Source organism: Plectropomus leopardus, chromosome 12, assembly GCF_026936395.1.
Source record: "Plectropomus leopardus strain MGB_pleo_1.0 chromosome 12, ASM2693639v1, whole genome shotgun sequence".
Lineage (NCBI taxonomy): Eukaryota > Metazoa > Chordata > Actinopteri > Perciformes > Serranidae > Plectropomus > Plectropomus leopardus.
This window is the reverse complement of record NC_142187.1, coordinates 21,423,829-21,441,229: the sequence shown is the minus strand read 5'-3', so window position 1 is coordinate 21,441,229 and position 17,401 is coordinate 21,423,829. Positions and strand designations below refer to the sequence as shown.

General features: G+C 39.5%; 1 protein-coding gene across 3 annotated transcripts; it reads left to right on the top strand.

Annotated features, from left to right (window-relative positions):
- Window position 1: 1 nt before the first annotated feature.
- Window positions 2–17,317, top strand: LOC121952003 (uncharacterized). 3 transcript variants are annotated; one of them, XM_088085475.1, is made up of 6 exons: window positions 2–1,021; window positions 7,232–7,546; window positions 8,710–8,800; window positions 8,898–9,024; window positions 9,114–9,372; window positions 10,603–17,317. In XM_088085475.1, exons 1-6 carry the CDS (start codon window positions 707–709, stop codon window positions 12,010–12,012), a joined length of 2,517 nt encoding a protein of 838 aa, XP_087941601.1. In that variant the 5' UTR covers window positions 2–706; the 3' UTR covers window positions 12,013–17,317. The 3 variants fall into 3 exon arrangements, with proteins under 3 accessions (XP_087941601.1, XP_042354442.1, XP_042354440.1); XM_042498508.2 differs by lacking the exon at window positions 2–1,021 and adding an exon at window positions 2,894–3,239; XM_042498506.2 differs by lacking the exon at window positions 2–1,021 and adding an exon at window positions 3,262–4,548.
- The last annotated feature ends 84 nt before the right edge of the window (window positions 17,318–17,401 follow it).

Sequence of the window (17,401 nt, the reverse complement as noted above, 5' to 3'; positions counted from 1 at the left end):
GTATGCAAATCAGTTGTTTCTATCCCAACCCCAGTATAATGGGAGTAAAAAGAATTTGATTTATATATGTTGCTCAGCATTGAGCAAAAACACTAATTCAGTCATTATCTACTTATTTTTGTGCAGATGTAAAGTTGGGGTGAAGTTTTATAGTCCACAAAACACTGCCAGAGTTTCACGCGGAAAAGCATTGCATTCAACATTTAATTTTCTCGTAACTTTTTTACTAATTTCTTGCTTATTTTTTGTTCATTTCTTCTTCTGTTGCACACTGCCTTCTTCACGTGTTTTTGGAAGAAATCAAGGTAATGTGTTTACGGTCCAAAGGGTTAATAGTTATATTCACTTTTTAAAGGCAATCGGTTTCCGGTTGGTTTACTTTTTAAAGTAAGATCGACTTGTCAGATTTTACTGTATGAGGATTAGTAGATGATGGCTGTAATGTCAATTTTGAGTGAATTTTCCCTTTAAAACACTTCCGCATAAACAGTCTCAGCGCGCCTGGGCAAGCGCGTGCGATTAACCTCTGCTCGTGCGTGCCTCTGAAATCCCAGCTCGTTCATTGGCCAGGAGTTTCTGCTGTTGCATCACGTGATGTAAGCAGTGAAGAGCATGGCATCTGATCTGTCTGCAGAACAAGTTTGATCAAAGTTGATCATCGGCTATCGATTAAAGAAAGAGACAGGCTCGTGACCAGGTGGGGAGCATGCCACGTGTTTGTGCATACCCGAGATGCTTCAACCAGATGAAGTCCAATTCACCCGTGATGTTTCACAGACTGCCATTAGGAAACCCCGAAATGCTACAAATGTGGCTAACAGCTATGAATATGAACATAGCGACCACGACGACAAAAAACTTACGGTCGCGCTCACTTCGTGTGTGCAGCGATCATTTCTCCGCAGACGATTACTGTAGCGTTACCTTTCCAGGGCGAGGCCAGCCGACGAAACGCCTGAAGCCCACCGCTGTGCCATCCGCCTTTATTCTCTGCAGGAGCGAGCTACATGCAGATGCAATGGTAAGAAACGGATTTGTTGTTTTGCCGTCAGGCTGTCAGTGCACGACGTTAAACGATGTAGTAGCGGAGTTCAAATGCACGCGCTTGCTCAGGCGCGCTACTTGTCCGTGCGCGAGTTTGCTCGTGCGGAAGTGTTTTATATAACATCTGTGGAAAACATGGTATGGTAGACAGAGGCGATTATCACGTCAAGACTACACTTTTTATGCGGATTACATTTTGTATTGATTCTGCTGGCGGAGTACATCATGTACGCAAATACTTTTATAGTTACTGTGTCAGTCTTTATGCTGCCTGACGGGTTTTGAGATTGTCACAGTAAAAAGTAGTATTTCAGCTGTTATTGACCTTTTGTTTAAGAAGTCTTAATTCATTGTTTAAATTAAACCATTAATTTACGTTGTACATACAATGTGATTTTAATGTTTAAGAAATGTAAAATGTGTTTCTGTAAGTGTGCATATGCATTATATTTTTTTAATACGGATAGATGTATGTGTGTAAATAAAAAAGGGGATATATAGTGTTTTATGAATTATTACTGCTGTCAATATTACAAGGCATTAATATCATGTCTCTGTGAAACTTCAGTGTTTCTTGAAACCCACTTTTTACGTGTTTGCGATTCATAGTTGTTACGATAATGTTGTTCCCGTTGTTTGTATGTGTTTAATATGTCTAAAATCTTGTTTACATTTGGAAAGTAGTCTATAATACTTTACGGATGGGTAATGTAAAAATAAAGGCGAGTCAAAATTTTAATTTTATGCATTGCATTGGCCCTTCAAAGGTATTTACACGGTTAAAAATGACTGGAGTGATTACAATTAGTCAAATAAAACCCCAAGAATTAAGTCTAGTCATTTTGAGGCAGAAGCAACCTTTCAGTAACAAGATAGCAGCTGAAATCACTGTTTGGCATTTTATTTGTTGCATTAGTGTTTTAAAGGTATTTAAAAGGGTAAAAGAGGACTGGGTTGGCTACAGTCTGTCAAATATATTCACTCTGAATGAAATCAAGTCAATCTGAGGCAGAAACAACTTTTCAGTGACAAGATAGCAGCTGCAATCATTTTTTGGCAAGTTGAAAATTTCATTTAATAAATTGCATTGGTCCTTTAAATGTATTTACACAGGTAAAAAATACTGGCGTGATTACAATTAGTCAAATACAACCCCCAAGAATTAAATCTAGTCATTTTGAGAGAGTAACAACCTTTCAGTAACAAGATAGCAGCTGCAATCACTTTTTGGCAAGTTGAAAATTGCATTTTATTTGTTGCGTTGGTCTTTAAAGGTATTTACACAGCTAAAAAGGGACTGGGTGAGCTATAATATGTCAAATATAATCACTAAGAATTAAGTCATTTTGAGACACAAACAGCCTTTTAGTGACAAGATAGGAGCTGCAATCACTTTTTGGTAGTTTTTTATGTGTTGTATTGGCTCTTCAAAGGTATTTCAACAGGTCAAAAGGACTGGTCATAATTTCGGGCACATAGCAGGTAATACAATGCAGGCTCATGTTTAACACATACAAACAACGGGAACAACAATATTGTCAATAATCGCGTAAATGTCATGCCTGACCAAACTATAAATCGCAAACACGTGAAAACTGGGTTTCGAGAAACATTAGTTTCATAAAAACATACCTATGCTTTTACCACGGACATAAACTTATGTGTATTTACATGCACCGACTGTTTGATCCATGTGAGAGCAGCTGAAGACGTGGACACTGCGCGATACAGATTAAACAGGCTGCGCGCGCTCCCGCGGTTGGCAATCAGTCTCGTGCAGACGATCACTTTTTGGCACGACACCGGGATACGCCTGATGGCAAACCGAGCGATCCCCAACCACAGAGCCCCGCCCATTCCGTTACCACCACACAGCCACGAACTAGCCGTTAGCTTATCACTGTTGTTAGCATTAGAAACCCGTCCACGCAAAGGTCTACATCCCACTTTACGTCTGGTAAACATTAAGTAAACTATCCGACCACTTTAAAGCAGCAGAGACAAACTTAAATCCAGCATGTGCTCCGTTCATGGTTGTGATTCGTGGCGTCGCAGTGCGCAACGGTTCAAGTTACCGTAGGATCCAGAGAGGAGGCTGGAGTGGGTTCAGTTCATTTTTGATCCAACGGGAAACGACTTAAAGAATCGTCCTGGACGAAAACAGGATAATGGCAGGATCTCAATGTAACAATCATGTACGTAGTCATGAGTTTTGCGTGTGTACTTTTCGTACAGTAGCCTGACGTTTGGTCAACAAGCGTGTAACGTTACTTTGTTTACACTAACGTTACAGTCACACTTCATCATTCCATGTAGGCTAGTTAACATCATTTCACCCGAGGCACATGTTTGAGTAACACCCTTTAAGAGTAACTTGGACGTTTTACAACCATTTTCTTTTGTGTGTGTTTGTTTAAGTGGTCGATGTGAATAATTTTTGACGTTGGCCCATTAAAAAGAGAGATGTCTGCAGCTGTCAGCCATGCAACGCCCGCGGGTTAAAACACACGAGGCAACTGTGCACTGTATGTCACACGATTCAGTTTTTATTTTTTTTTTTTGCAGAATAGTTGATTGTGATTAATTGCATTTTTCATCACATATTTTAAATTCCATTGTTTTGATTCACATGTCTGTCAGTGGGAGAGTTATGGGTATCCACAGAGCTTATTTTCATTCAGATATCAGAAAGGTCAGAGGTCAAGGGGCTACTGTCAAATAGACATGCTATGCTTAACATTGCCAACATTTATCTTAACTTTGGAGCATTATTTAGCCCCCTTTTTTGAGAAGCTAGCATGACAGGGTTTGTACCATGGTTGTTTCATATGATGCCAGTATCATCGCACTAGCTTTAAAACTCAGCCCGGTATAGCCTTGTGTCAGATGTTAATTGACATGATGGAAAAATAATATTGCGTTATGTATCGACCTTAATAGCTGACCGCCCTTTTTAAAAGGACTTTAAAAGTTGTCAGTTTTCCCACTGACAGGCTCAGATTGTTACATATCTGAAGTAACCCTTTACCTTTTGCTTGATCCGGTCTGTTTTGTTCAAGTCTCTCTCAAAGAAGTGTTGTTCTGAAATCACATGGGATGTGACTTGTTGCAGGAAGACAACACGGGAAACACGAGCAGGAGTTGGAGAGTACTGCATGGTATAGTTTGTTGTGGTTGAGCACAGAAGTTTAGAAAAAGAAAAAAGCAATGGTTCGTGGTTGCGCATTTCCGAATTGTAACAACAAAATGTCAAAAAACACTTGGCGCAGCTTTCATAGACTCCCTTTGTTGGATAAGGACTTGCTGAAGTTGTGGCTAGCTGTGCTGCAAATGGATCTCAAAACTCCGGTCCATACGCTGCGCCTTGCAGACCATCGGGTCTGCAGTGACCATTTTGCCCGGGATGACTACTGCCAGTCAAAGAGGAGAAAGAATCCCAAGCACATTTTCCTAAAGAAAACAGCTGTTCCAAAAGTGGAGATACCTGCTGCAGACAGAGTGGAGGTAATTTTATGAGCTAAAGTTATTATGTTGACCTGGAATAACAATAAACACCAAAGCACGGCAGGATACTGACAAAATCAATCAATCAATTAATACATGATTAGAAAGTATTCTAATCATTTTATAATATTATAATCATTATCATTATATCATTATTCTAATATTATATAAGATTCAGAAGTGATTATAAGAAAATAAAATAGACTTATGTAATTTTCTCACCCATTGAAATTCATAAAAACTAAGCAAGTCATATCAAAAAGCTGACATTATCTGTGTGACTTGTCAAAGTGTGTGTGTGAAATGACAATATATTTATGCTTAGGTATTATGCAATCTATAAGACAAATTTAATGCGTACATTTGCACATCCTATAAATTAGGAGATACAGAGGCACGTAAAGGCAATAAATAATGATGGTAACACCAGTTATTCCAAAACCCTCATTTGTTTATAAGTTATTTCTAATAAGATGAGATAATCACAGTCTGTTGTCCACCTCTCCTCACCTCAGTTAGTAAGAGACTTTCATCTGTATATTGCAGCTCAAATAATCAGCTAAATGATGGACCTGTTTTCACAGCAGACAATCTGACTTGTCCTAGTTGGAAAAGCACAGGTAAAAATTATAACATTAATCATGGCTCAGTTCCATTAAGTGTCCCAGTAAGCTGTCCCAGTAAGCCTCCTTCAAGTGGAGATCAGTGTTACTGAATCCAGCTGTGCTTTTCCTGATATTACATGTCGAAATGTCTGCTGTGAAAAGGTCTGTCATCCATGTCATCGAAAATCTTTTAGATAATACAAAGCCACACTTTGTGCACTCCCTCTGACTTGCGTTTCGGGTGCTGTCTTCCTGCAACAAGTCATTTTTTGTGAGATTTCAGAACGAGAATGCTCCTTGAGCGAGATTTAGATGCTATAACAAACAAACTGGATCAAGCGAAAGGTAAAGAGACAATCTGAGGCTGTCAGTAGGTGGATTTCCATTACAGATGTGCACAAAACTTAACCGATATTTTTCAAAATGTCAAGAAAACACAACTGCGAGATGACTGCGTTTCCACTGAGCGATGTTATGTGACTTCTCCTCTCGCGTTAACACTCCAAGAAGCATGGCGATGGATGTTCTAAACATTAGCAGCTTTATTTCTTTTGCAGCCACCGCACTAGCCGTCATTTTTTCCAGTCGAAGGTGACATGAGCGTGTTATGCTCGCAGTAATGGAAAGGCAAGCCTCCTATATGTGGGAGCTGTTACATATGAGGGATTTCTGGGAGGTGATAGTTCAGGATTTCAGAGGAATTGTGGATTCAGAATTTCCAGATGATCTTCTCAACTTTTGAAGAGTTAAGTGATTCAAAAACACTTCTTGTAGTGCCTGCTGCATCATGCTTGAGGGAGCCAGTTCCTACAGACAAGTGTAGATCCGTGGCATCATGTGACCTTTAAAAACAGAAAAAAATGTTTCCATTGCAGTTTTGCAAAAAGCGTAAAAACCTTTTGCAATAAATGGGAGTTGTTGTTTTTTTGAATTGACGTGCTTCCATTAGGCGCATTTTATATTTGCAATTTTAATTTGTGAAATTTGAGGCTAAATGAAAACCCGCTTTGTGACAGTAATAACCACTTTTAATGGTTGTACAGTGATGGTGCACTGTTGCCTTATCACAGTGCGGGTATTGCATGGCTGCCAGCTGCAGGGCTGTTTCTCAGCAGTGGAACAATTTAAACGACTGTTCAGACTCACATCAGTCACCTAAACAGAAACATTGGAAAATATAGGTAGAGTTTAAAAAAGAAATTACCCTTTAAGAGTCATAGTAATTATGCTCTTTGTGCATTAAATAATCAACATGCTGCATGGCACAAAAATCACAGTAAACTGTTCAAATCAACATCCTTCATTTAGTAGAGATAAAACAAAAACAGTCATTTAGTCTATGTGAAGAAAATCATGCCCACTAATTTAGTGGGCTTGTGCAGCTCAGTTTAAATGCTGCTTCTGCTAACAGTGCTGTTGTGCAGGGATGCACAATATTATTGGCATTTTCAGTATTGGCAGATAATGGCTTTAAAATGAAATATCGTTATTGGCCACCATGCTGATTTCTGCTGATATCAAAAAACAATATATTTTTCAAATGATAGTGACAATGTGGAAAACAAGAGTCCTAAGTTTAAGTATTTTTCTTAGTTTGCACAGTGAATGATTATTACATACATTGAAAAGCATTGTATTTCTTGTCTCCATCTGCTGGTGGGCTATCATGATAACAGTCTCTATAATAGGATGTTAATTCGGCTACAGAAGAGACTTGATGATCACTAAAATTAGGTGGGGTTAAAAGTGGATATGTTGATATCGGTTGTTTTCCAAATGGGTTGTTCTATATTTCAAAATTCAATGTTGTGCATCCCCACTTTTGAGGTGACACACACAAAATGAGTACTTATCATGCCACTGGTGCCCAGTCTGTGATTTTTTTGTTAAATCTCTGCTCACTTCTTCAGGCTAATGTAGCTGTTCAGCCTGCAGGTGTTCAGTACACACAGCACACACACACAGCTTTGACTTATTTAAGTCAAAACGTGTTCATGATGCTGTAATGTGCTCTGAAATCTAATATTAATGTGTAGTTTTTGTTTAACTACAAGCTTTTACTTTTGTCATTTATGTAGGGAACCACAGGTGCTGCACCCAGGATGTGCTCCGTCGTCGGATGTGATTCGTGGCGTCGAAGTGCCCAAATGTTCAAGTTACCGGAGGATCCAGAGAGCAGACTGGAGTGGGTTCAGTTCATTTTCGAAGTCAACGGGCAACGACTTAAAGAATCATCCTGGACTGATATCACCATTTGTATTGAACACTTTACCGATGACTCTTTTGAGCACCTGACTCCAGCGACTGGCACGGTCCAGCTAAAGCCGAGCGCTGTCCCATCACTGTGTGTCAAGTCAGAGCCCGAGGACCCTCTGGAGAGCCCACAATATGTGGTGAGTCCGCTTACACAGCCGTAACATCTGTTACTGTCCCCGTCCTACCTCCTCAACACATCACCGGATAGCATATGTCAAACAAACCAGGTAAATGGTTTATTTTCAGTTTAACTCAGCAGCACACTGTTTCTTATTTACAGAACCTGCTTTCAGTAGCTATTAATCTTTGTAAATTAATACATAATAAATGATGCCATGTTTGCTTTTTGGTATTACAGCCTAACAGTAGATAAACAAGTTTGTCGTTTGCACTAAAAATATTTCTTTATTTCATATAATGACCCAATTTCATTGTAGGTACATTTTTGAGATGCATTAAGTGTCCCAACCATAGTAACTAGGGCTTTATTATAGTTATGTGCATTCAAATAAACAATCAACATGCTGAGTGGCACAAAAATCTCAGTATACTGTACAAATCGATATCTTTTATTTAATTAAGTATCCCACTGAGTGTATATTTAATACATTCTATCACTTCCACGCACTGTATAAGTAGGCCTGTTATTAGCTTATTTATCACATTTTGTTTACTTTTAAGCTACATGTGATGAGCTTTTTTCATGCTTGTCATTAATGAATTATGGATTTAAGTTCAGATGCCACTGTATTATAAGCTCCAAAGCATAAAGAGTTAACACTTCAGTAATACTTGCAGACCTCGGCGAAACGCCTCCTTCCTGACTGACGTGTCATAAATGACATTAAAACACACCCTCTCGTGTAATATTTGCTTAATTATTGGCTGCTTAATGTTACGTTACCTAACCCAACTTTTAAAGTTACAGTTACCATATGCTGAAATATTCAAATTGTAGTGCTAACCCCGGTGTTATCAGCAGAGGTTAGGTGGCTAATTTAACCCTTTAAAACCAGAGCAAATTGGCTTCTGTTTTCTCTCTTTTTTAAATCATAGGAAGAAGGCAATGAGCAACTTAAAGAAACCCAAAACAAGTGGGAAAGTAAAAATAATTCTGTAAAAATACTTAAACATTTATAACTATGATCGCCATGCAGTTATTCAGTACACGTTGTCCACTCAGTGCACAAACACAGCTTTCATTTATTTGAAGTCATCCTTTGTATTTGTGATAACTACATACTAATTTTAGTTATTTGTGTGTAGATTTTGTTAAACTTTAGTTTTGTCATGTGTGTAGGAGCCTGTGGAAACCAAACATGCTGATGGTTCATGTGATGATCCTAATCCACCAACTTCCCGCTCTAAAAAATCAAGAACTACTTCAAAAGGTAAAACACTCGACTTGCGTCCGTCCAGATTTCGATAAAGACAATATGTATTTGTTAAAATATTTCTTTATTTGTGAATATTGAAATTATTTTGCAGGTTCTCAAGCAAGACCTTTGTCAAGTGGTGTTTTAATGTCTAAAAGACCGAATGCTTCAAACGCTGTCACTTCTGGGTCTGACCTGATGCAACAAAAACTCCCAAATATTGAGTTAAACAGTGAAAAGTGAGTTCAACAGCTCAACAGTTTTGCTTATTTTCTGTTAAGTTTACATCAGATTGACTTTTTAAATCTTCTTTTTAATTGATTTTCAGAGCTGCGCTTCTACAGACGTCAGGAAAATATGCTGTGAATGAAAGCTGCCTCCTCCAGCTGTTCCGCCGCAAGTGCCCGTCGTGTGGCTTTAAACTCCTGTTTGAGAAGGTCACCTATGGGGTGCTCATCGTCTTGAAGCAACAGTGTCTGAAGTGTGACTATAAAAACCAGTGGAAAAGCCTCGTCGATTACACTCTTCCAGCAGCTGTGAATCAACACCTGACAGGAGGCACAGAAGTAACAACAGAGACCCAACAGGTAGGACTTAAATACTCAGACGTACTACAGCATATTCAGACAAGCTGCCTGTATTATAATGACCTCAGAACCTACTCGATTCCACAGAGTGCCCAAAAAGACGACACTAGTTTGTGTTTAGTTTTGCGTTCTCAGTGATCAGTAGAAAAGGCTGAGTAGTGTTATTAATTATTAAGGAAAGTAGGCTAAGTTGTTATGATTATGGCTGCAGCACATTAGTTCTTTATGGGTGTAACACTAACTACACGCAGGCGTTGTTCCAGCCGAGAAACATACATAACTTCTTTGAATGATGTCTTACATTGGTGCTCTGTCCAGATGGAGGGCAGGCTACTGGATGCAGAGACTACCAACACTACTTAGATGTCTTAGATTTATGCTGTTTCAGGCTGTTGCAATCAGCCACTTTAGATTACAAAAATAGTGGGACGTAAAAAGGGTAGCAAAAAAAAAAAAAGTATTGCAAAACAGTGGCAGATGTGGATCAAAACCTCAGTCCTCAGTGTGGAAGAGTAGACTCAACTAATGTCAAACATTAACGTTAAAGCTCTCTGTTAATAGAGTGTGTTGTAACAACAAACACGGACAAAAAGACCAACAGCGGAGTCCATGGCTTTACTGAGCATAAATGTGACGGTGGAAATACATGATTTTGACTCATCAAAGCGAAAGTGACGTTGCTATACCAACTGCTGGCCGGCTTACAGACCGTCACTTCAGCGTTCCTATTTGTGAGTGAAAACACACACAAAAAAAGCCCTTGAAGACATGTAGTTCTCGGGGAATAGTGGGATATTACTCTCAGGGAGTCCTCAGAACTTTTGGTCGGAAAACACCAATAGATTGAACCACAGATCCGAGCAATAAGCATATCCTCCGCCACAGCTTCAAACATCACAGCCAGGCAGAGCAGCTGCAGCCGCGCTCACAGCCAGTGGCCGTCGGAGCTCGTTACTGTGAAAGGAATAATGAGGGATAAATGCATAATGCATAATGTCACATCATCTCTCCTTTTTGTAGTATCTGCAGAGCATTTCCCCAAACTGGCAGTCTATTATTGCCTGCATGTGGGCTTATTGCTCATATAGAGTTTATTTCAATTATAATAACAAGTCATAATGCTTCCTCTGCCTGTCTCCTTTTTTTGGTAACAAGGCTTTAATATTCTGTGCTGTATAGACTTGGAAAAGTCATGCCAGGTTGTCATTCTTGTCATTGTATTGTTCACAGGAAATGCCAACAGATGACAACCCCAGCAGCACCGTCTTCTCTGAGATTGTAACTTTCAGTGATGAAGAAAGTGATCTGTCAGATGAAGGAGAGGAAGGTGATGAAGGTGAGGTGAGTTCAGACGGGGATTGGAATCCAACTGGAGATATTTTGCTGGCGGAAGAGCTCGCAAAGCAGTCTGAAGAGGAAAGCGAAGATGAAGATGAGCTCGAAGAGGAAGAAGAAAACTCTGATACCCCGGGTGGCCTCAAAATTAATGAGCTCTGCACAGAGTGCGGAAGTTTCTTTAATATTCTGAAGCCTCACACTTGTGAGCACAAAGTAAAGCCCTTTTCCTGCAATATATGTGGCAAAAGATGTGTTACCGAGACGTCTCTGAAAAATCACAGCAAAATACACGATGAAACGTACGAGCATCCCTGCAAATACTGTTACGTTACCTTCAAAACGAGGGTGGACAAACTTAAACACGAGCAGACGCATCAAGACGAAAAAGAGCCCTATAAATGTCCTGACTGTCCAAAGACATTTGCCAGCAGTAAAGTACGCAAAGTACACCTGGCAAATCACAGAACGGATCCAAAGGTGTACAAATGTGGAGTTTGTGGGATTGAATTTAAGGATGTTCATCATCTGCGGAGACACTCTGTCGTGCACACGGGATTGAAACCGTACAAGTGTTCAGTGTGCGAACGTGGCTTCAACCAGTCAAGCCACCTGAAATCTCACATGCGTCTGCACACGGGGGAGAGGCCTTTTAAGTGTCGGCATTGTGACAAAAGGTTCAATCACAATGTGAGCTTGAAGAGTCACGTCCAGCGTTATCACTCATCGAGCTCCGGACGTGAACAGAAGAGAGATAAAACAGATGAAAATGCGAGTGACACCGGCGATGCAGAGGACAGCGGGAAAAAGAGAGGCACAGACTCTGAGTTCGACAATACAGAAGAAGTTAGAGAGGAGACGGTGCAGAGGGAGATACCAGAAGTGCGAAAAAGCAAAAAGAGGACCACAGGCAGACCCAGAGGAAGGCCTAAGAGAGATGCAGCGGGCAACTTGATTCCAGCAGGACAAACCGAAGGCCAGCGTTCAAACACCAAGACTGCAAAATCAAAGGCGAAGAAGTTCAAGAAAACAGGTTCCAGTGATGAGGAAAGCGAGGACGAGCAATCAGACAGTGACATGTCCTTTGGATCTGCAGGAGAGGAGGAAGAAGAAGAAGAAGAGGAGACGGCGAGAAAGATCACAGGGAGATCAAGAGGGAAACCAAAAAATGACAGTGACTCTGATTTTGACCCAGAAGAAGAAGCAACGAAAAAGAGGTACGGCCGCCAGAGCAGCGGTAAGAGCTCAGGGAAAGGAAGGGGAAGGCCAAAGAAGAATTCAGAAGAAAATGATGAAAATGCTTAAAACAGAACTCAAGGACTAATTTAGTGTGAGGAAATAAAAGAAGCGGTAGGACTGTTATCTCTTGAGTAGAGATATTAAAACAAATTTAAAAATGAGAATCAAAATATTAGCACAGGCCAGCCTCTTTCAGACGCGTCTACACACATACAGGTATTTCTGAAAATGGATATTTTTCCCTTCTGTTCTAAAATATAATTCTGTCCACACGACATTTGTATTATAAAGTAGAACACAAAAACGGCTCCAAAGGTGCGCCGACGTTAAAGTGTTCAGACTGCCTTTTTCAGAACACCTACTGGAGGTCTCATCCCAGCTGATCCCCCATGGACAGACGGATGATTTTTTCTTCCGCTCCTCAGCGACAACAATCCCACTCGCAAAATCGTCCCACCCTCTGCTGGTTCGACCGGTCCTGATAATTCAGAACCTTAATTTCTGCGGGACTTAAGCGCTGACGCTGAGGTGGACTGAATAAAAGGCGGCAGCAGCAGACACCTCCACCTGTACGTGAAGCGGTGCAGCAGCGCTGAGTCTCATCAGACCGAGCAGTGCGAACAAGATGTAAACAAACCGGAAGTCCGCCGTTGTTGTTACTGTTTCTGTCTCATTTTCATTACACAAAGCTACAATAGGCATGCACGAATTAGGAGACGGTGCCATGATTATTTTATATTATATATAATATATTATTTTATCGGTCTGTTTTACATGTCTACACGGAAAGACGATAAATGTAGTTTTGAAAAATCTGTACCTCAGATGCCATTTTAGAAACATTTCAGTTTTAATGACCCAAAGCTCTGCTTGTGTTTGGACAAGAGGCCATAACGTAGAGGAAAATATACTTTTTCATCAATATAGGTGTAGACGACGCATAAATCAAATCATCTTTTACCGTGCAGTAATGGGGGGTCAGGCAGTGAGTCAGTTGAGGGAAAAATATCAAAGATGATTAATATAAAAAGATGAGTAATGGGTGCATGATAAGAAAGTGACTATCAGTGTAGGGTAAGGTAATTGCAAATAACCTTTGGATAATTTGGGTCAACAAATGTAGGAGAAAATGGTATTACTGATGGGAAATATGTACTATAGTCATGTATTGTACAAATAATGTAAGTTTTAAGCTAAAAAAAAAGCACCTTTATACTGAGTTCAGTGCGCTACGGCACGGCCAGTTTTCTTTTGTCCTCTTGTCTTTTTTTAATCACTGTAAAGCTGCATAATTATGTGAATTCAGTGATTTATCACTTGATGGGGAATCAAGAAATATTCAGAAAGGAATTCATTGTTACATGCTTTGTTTTTGTTTTGTTTTTTTAAAAAATCGCTGTTTCATAATTTTACCTGTTGGTTAATAGATCAGTTTTGCTCAATGGTAATTTTCTTTTATACAATGCCTTCAAATTTATGGAAACATAAATTGTTGAATACGTGGAAAAACATCTGAGCTTCAGTGATATTCAGTGTAGCCTCAGAGAATATGGACCATACCTATTGTTAAACCAATTAGTTACAAATTGATAATTTTTAACATTGCTGCTGACTATTTTGGATTATTTTGCTGCTTTCTCGATACAAATTGGTTTCAGTTTACTTTGAAAAAAAGCTTCAAAAATCAGCTTGCAGATGGTTGAAACTAGCTTGAGATACAGTTGCTGAATCATGAGTGAAAAGAAGTTTTGATAATAACACATTTATTGAGATGGATTGTTTTGATACTCATCACCTTGGCACATTGAAGCACCTCAGAGTTTCTCTGAATGCACCACTGAGGAAGGCTTTGCAAAAAGCCGGCTTGTATTCAAACACAAGTATATTAGGCTATTATTTGGAGGCCGAGTCACGGTCTCTGATCCCGTGCACCACTTGAGATATGACGCATGCGTGATGTAACTTAATAGTGCACCAGCTATTCAGCCTTTCTGTAAGTGCAGATCAGATTTTGCTGCATATTATGCTGTAGCCCAGTGATATGATGCAGTACGACTCTGTGACGACTTCTCTTTTTAACCACCTTGAAATATGCGAGGGAGTAAAATGCAGGTTAATAAAGAAAGAAACAGATTACTGGAGATTTCTTCACTGTTTTGAATTACCTATCAAAAGTAAGTTTCAAGTCTCTGCAGGTGCACTGCCACACTGGCCAGAAACTTACTAGAACATGTTAAATTAATGTTATTTGTAGAGTATGGTATAAAATATGCACAATATCCAGTATGGACCTTTGAGAGATTGCAGAGTTTGTTACATATATATATATTTTTTTTTAAATGTGTCTTTGAGAGCCTGTCATCTTAGCTTGTGCATTAGTTTATTGAGTGCGGTGAGGAAAGATTCATATTTTTACTTAAAAAAAAGAACAAACAAACTCAAACTGGTCCCTGGGGGGCTTCAGTGGAGCTGCGGGGGGTTTAGTATCCCGCCGAAGGAGAAACAAGGATTTGACAGTTGACTTTTTCCCCTAACTCTTAATGCTTGAATTTAAATGTTGAAGTGTTGAGAGTTCCCACTTTGATCGTAAACCCTGAATGAATCTCCCCCGCTCACTTGTTTATCCTCTCCCCCTCTCTCTCTCTCTCTCTGAGCTGGTGCTTAAGCTGGCTTCAAGGTCCATCAAGTTTTTCTGAGTGTCTGAGTCGGCCTGTTGCTGGGTAAACCTAACGCTGCTGAGTGGATTAGATGTGCCGACAGTTTGCAGGTCTGAACGTGGACGAATGTTACGAAAACAAAAGTAAAAAGGAATACATTTTAGCTTTTAATGAGCTACTTACTGACTCGTTTCAGAGCGACAGGATGTGTGCACAAGAGGTAGACAAATCGTTTTGAGGTCTCTCATTCAACTAGTTGTGTAAATCAGATACTTGACAATGTATTTAAAGCTGAGTGTTTACAAGTCCTCGATGGAAAAACCGCCACTCAGCTGCAGTTTTTGTAAAGGTCAACAAGACGAAATGCAAAGCGAGGCTCCTGCTTGGTCTTATCACTGAGTCATTTATCAGAAAATTTGACAATCAGTCACAGAATTAATTAAAGACTGTAATTCTGTGGAATCATTTTTTCAGATTGCCCTTTGGCTCATGAGTCATCGAGGTTTGATGGGTTTGAAGGACGGGCTGTTCGTGACTGATAATGAGGTAATTTGTTCAGTGTGCATAATGGATTTATTCAGCAAACTGTACTTTTCACTTAGTGACCTCTTGATGGTGCATATTGTTTAATTTCACAAACAAGATAGCACAGTTTAACCGTTTGAAACCTGGAGTGACATCAGTTTTCTTTTTGCTGCTTTTCAGATGCCTTTCACAAGTATTTCAGCCTTTGTATCTGAAGCAGTTTGGTGTGATTTTTTACAAAAACATTAGAAAAATAGGGCAACTTGGTAAGAAATGTTCCACAAATGGCAAGAAATTAGTAGATTTAGAAAATTATTTGTAAAAAAAAAAAAGACTGCGAAAAATCTCTGAGAAAAAATATCTAATTATCATATTTACATATTTAATTATGTTACGTTTTAAGCACTTTTCTCCAAGTCTTGTTTAACATGCCGTGATTGTAATTTCACTATATATTTCTTCTCAGTAACTGTAACAAATTATATTTATTTTGTCATTTAATTAACACAGTTACATAAAACTAGTTACTACCCACCACTTGTTATTGATACTTATCCCAAAATGTGAGAGGGACAGTGCAAGATGAGAGCGCAGTTGATCATTGTAGATTCATCACATCATAAAACTGTTAGACCAAGTGGACACACTGAAACCATGTTAGATTACCGTAGGTATACTCAACTTTATTTACCTGGGGGCCAGTTTTGCAAAATGACAGAACACTAGGGCCTATTAATAATAATAATAATAAAAAAAACCCTCATTTTTATCCTACAAAATTATTAAACAAGGCAAATCCAGTCACAGCAGCCCCACACATACTCCCCTGGCACCTTTTTTCATAAACAAGCTTAGCTTAAATGCTTTTTTAATGCACTCGGGCCCCTTATTTACATTCAGAGTAGATCAAATAAATTAAATCCTAGTGTAAGTCATGTTTTTTAAACTGTGAATTAGGAAATGGGCAGTGGGCCACTATGCACCCCATCACAGGCCAGATTTAAGATGAGTATCATAGACCTACAATATTTATTTGTCCAGGCGTCCATCACCAGGGTGATGATAATGTCCTGCTAGTTAAAGAAACACCACTAGATGTCCTCCTTGTCCTTCAGACTCATTTTGCAAAACAAGCGTGACCACAGCCAACACAATTACTATGGTAACAGTTACTCCTGCCGCAGTACCTGAGCTTGCTTTTTGAACGAGTCAGGGATGTGATCTCTCCTTTCTCTTATCTGTCTTTCTCCTTCATTTTCTCCCTCTCTCTTTGTCCGCGTACCTGAAAACCAGTGTATTAGTGCAGCATCATTCCCTCTACACTTGTACTCTATAGGTGACCTCGAGCTTTTGCAGGTATCCTCAAGTCACCCCTCCAACAGTATCTAAGACAGATAGGAGCTAAGACGCCCCGCTGCAGCTGCTGAGGCTTGCAGAATTAATGTGCTCTGTCATTTACAAACGCCACAAGGACAGCCATTTTCTCGACTTCTTTCTGTTTTGTTTTTTACTAAGTGTACTATTATTTTCCTGGTATAACTCTCCCTCTGTTCCTCGCTCTGTGGGTCTGATGATTTAAGCTGATGTCAGTTAGATTACTGGAGCTGCTCGCTGTTGACCGAAGACCGCATTGATGCTTTTTGCAGACTTGATATGAAGAGTGCATTTAGAGAAAATAACTGTCGTGGCACCATCAGTGTATAGACAATATTTATTTGGCACTATAAATTCACTCAGTAAGATACAGTGCAGATGCTCTAGGTTCATTTTAAAGAGACGAGGACATTAAGAGGGAGCAGAGTGGTGAAATAAGATGAGCTGAGATTAGAAAGTAAGGGCCATTTCCAAAAGCAGCTTCTTTTATGGTTTCGGCATTTGCTTAAGAAATCAGATTGAAAATGGGTTTCCCACACGGGAGCTCAAATGCCTACCAAATGTCATAAGCCAAACAGATTGGAGTCCACCTGGGCCAAATGACATTTTCTTGCTCACCAATTCCCAGGCAACATTGCTCAGTTGTTTATTGAAATGCATTCGGCCTTTAGATTGTTCTGTCTCCTGCTGTCTGTGTTTTAATATCCACAATTTGTTTTCAGTAGTCTGTGTTTGTTCATAAACTGCGTGACGCCTACAAAATGTATTTCTAATCACTTCTTTATTTCATTTTGATATTAAAAACACCTGACCTAAATTTATTGATATATGCTTATTTGCTTTTTTTGACCAGAGTTAGATGAGAAAATTGTTACCGTTCTCATGTCTGCTCAATGTTA

Coding starts and splice junctions, on each gene's coding strand:
- LOC121952003 (XM_088085475.1), top strand. CDS start 707: ATGCCACGTGTTTGTGCATACCCGAGATGCTTCAACCAGATGAAGTCC. Junction 8,801..8,897: donor ATCAAGAACTACTTCAAAAG/GTAAAACACTCG, acceptor ATTATTTTGCAG/GTTCTCAAGCAAGACCTTTG. Junction 9,373..10,602: donor TAACAACAGAGACCCAACAG/GTAGGACTTAAA, acceptor TATTGTTCACAG/GAAATGCCAACAGATGACAA.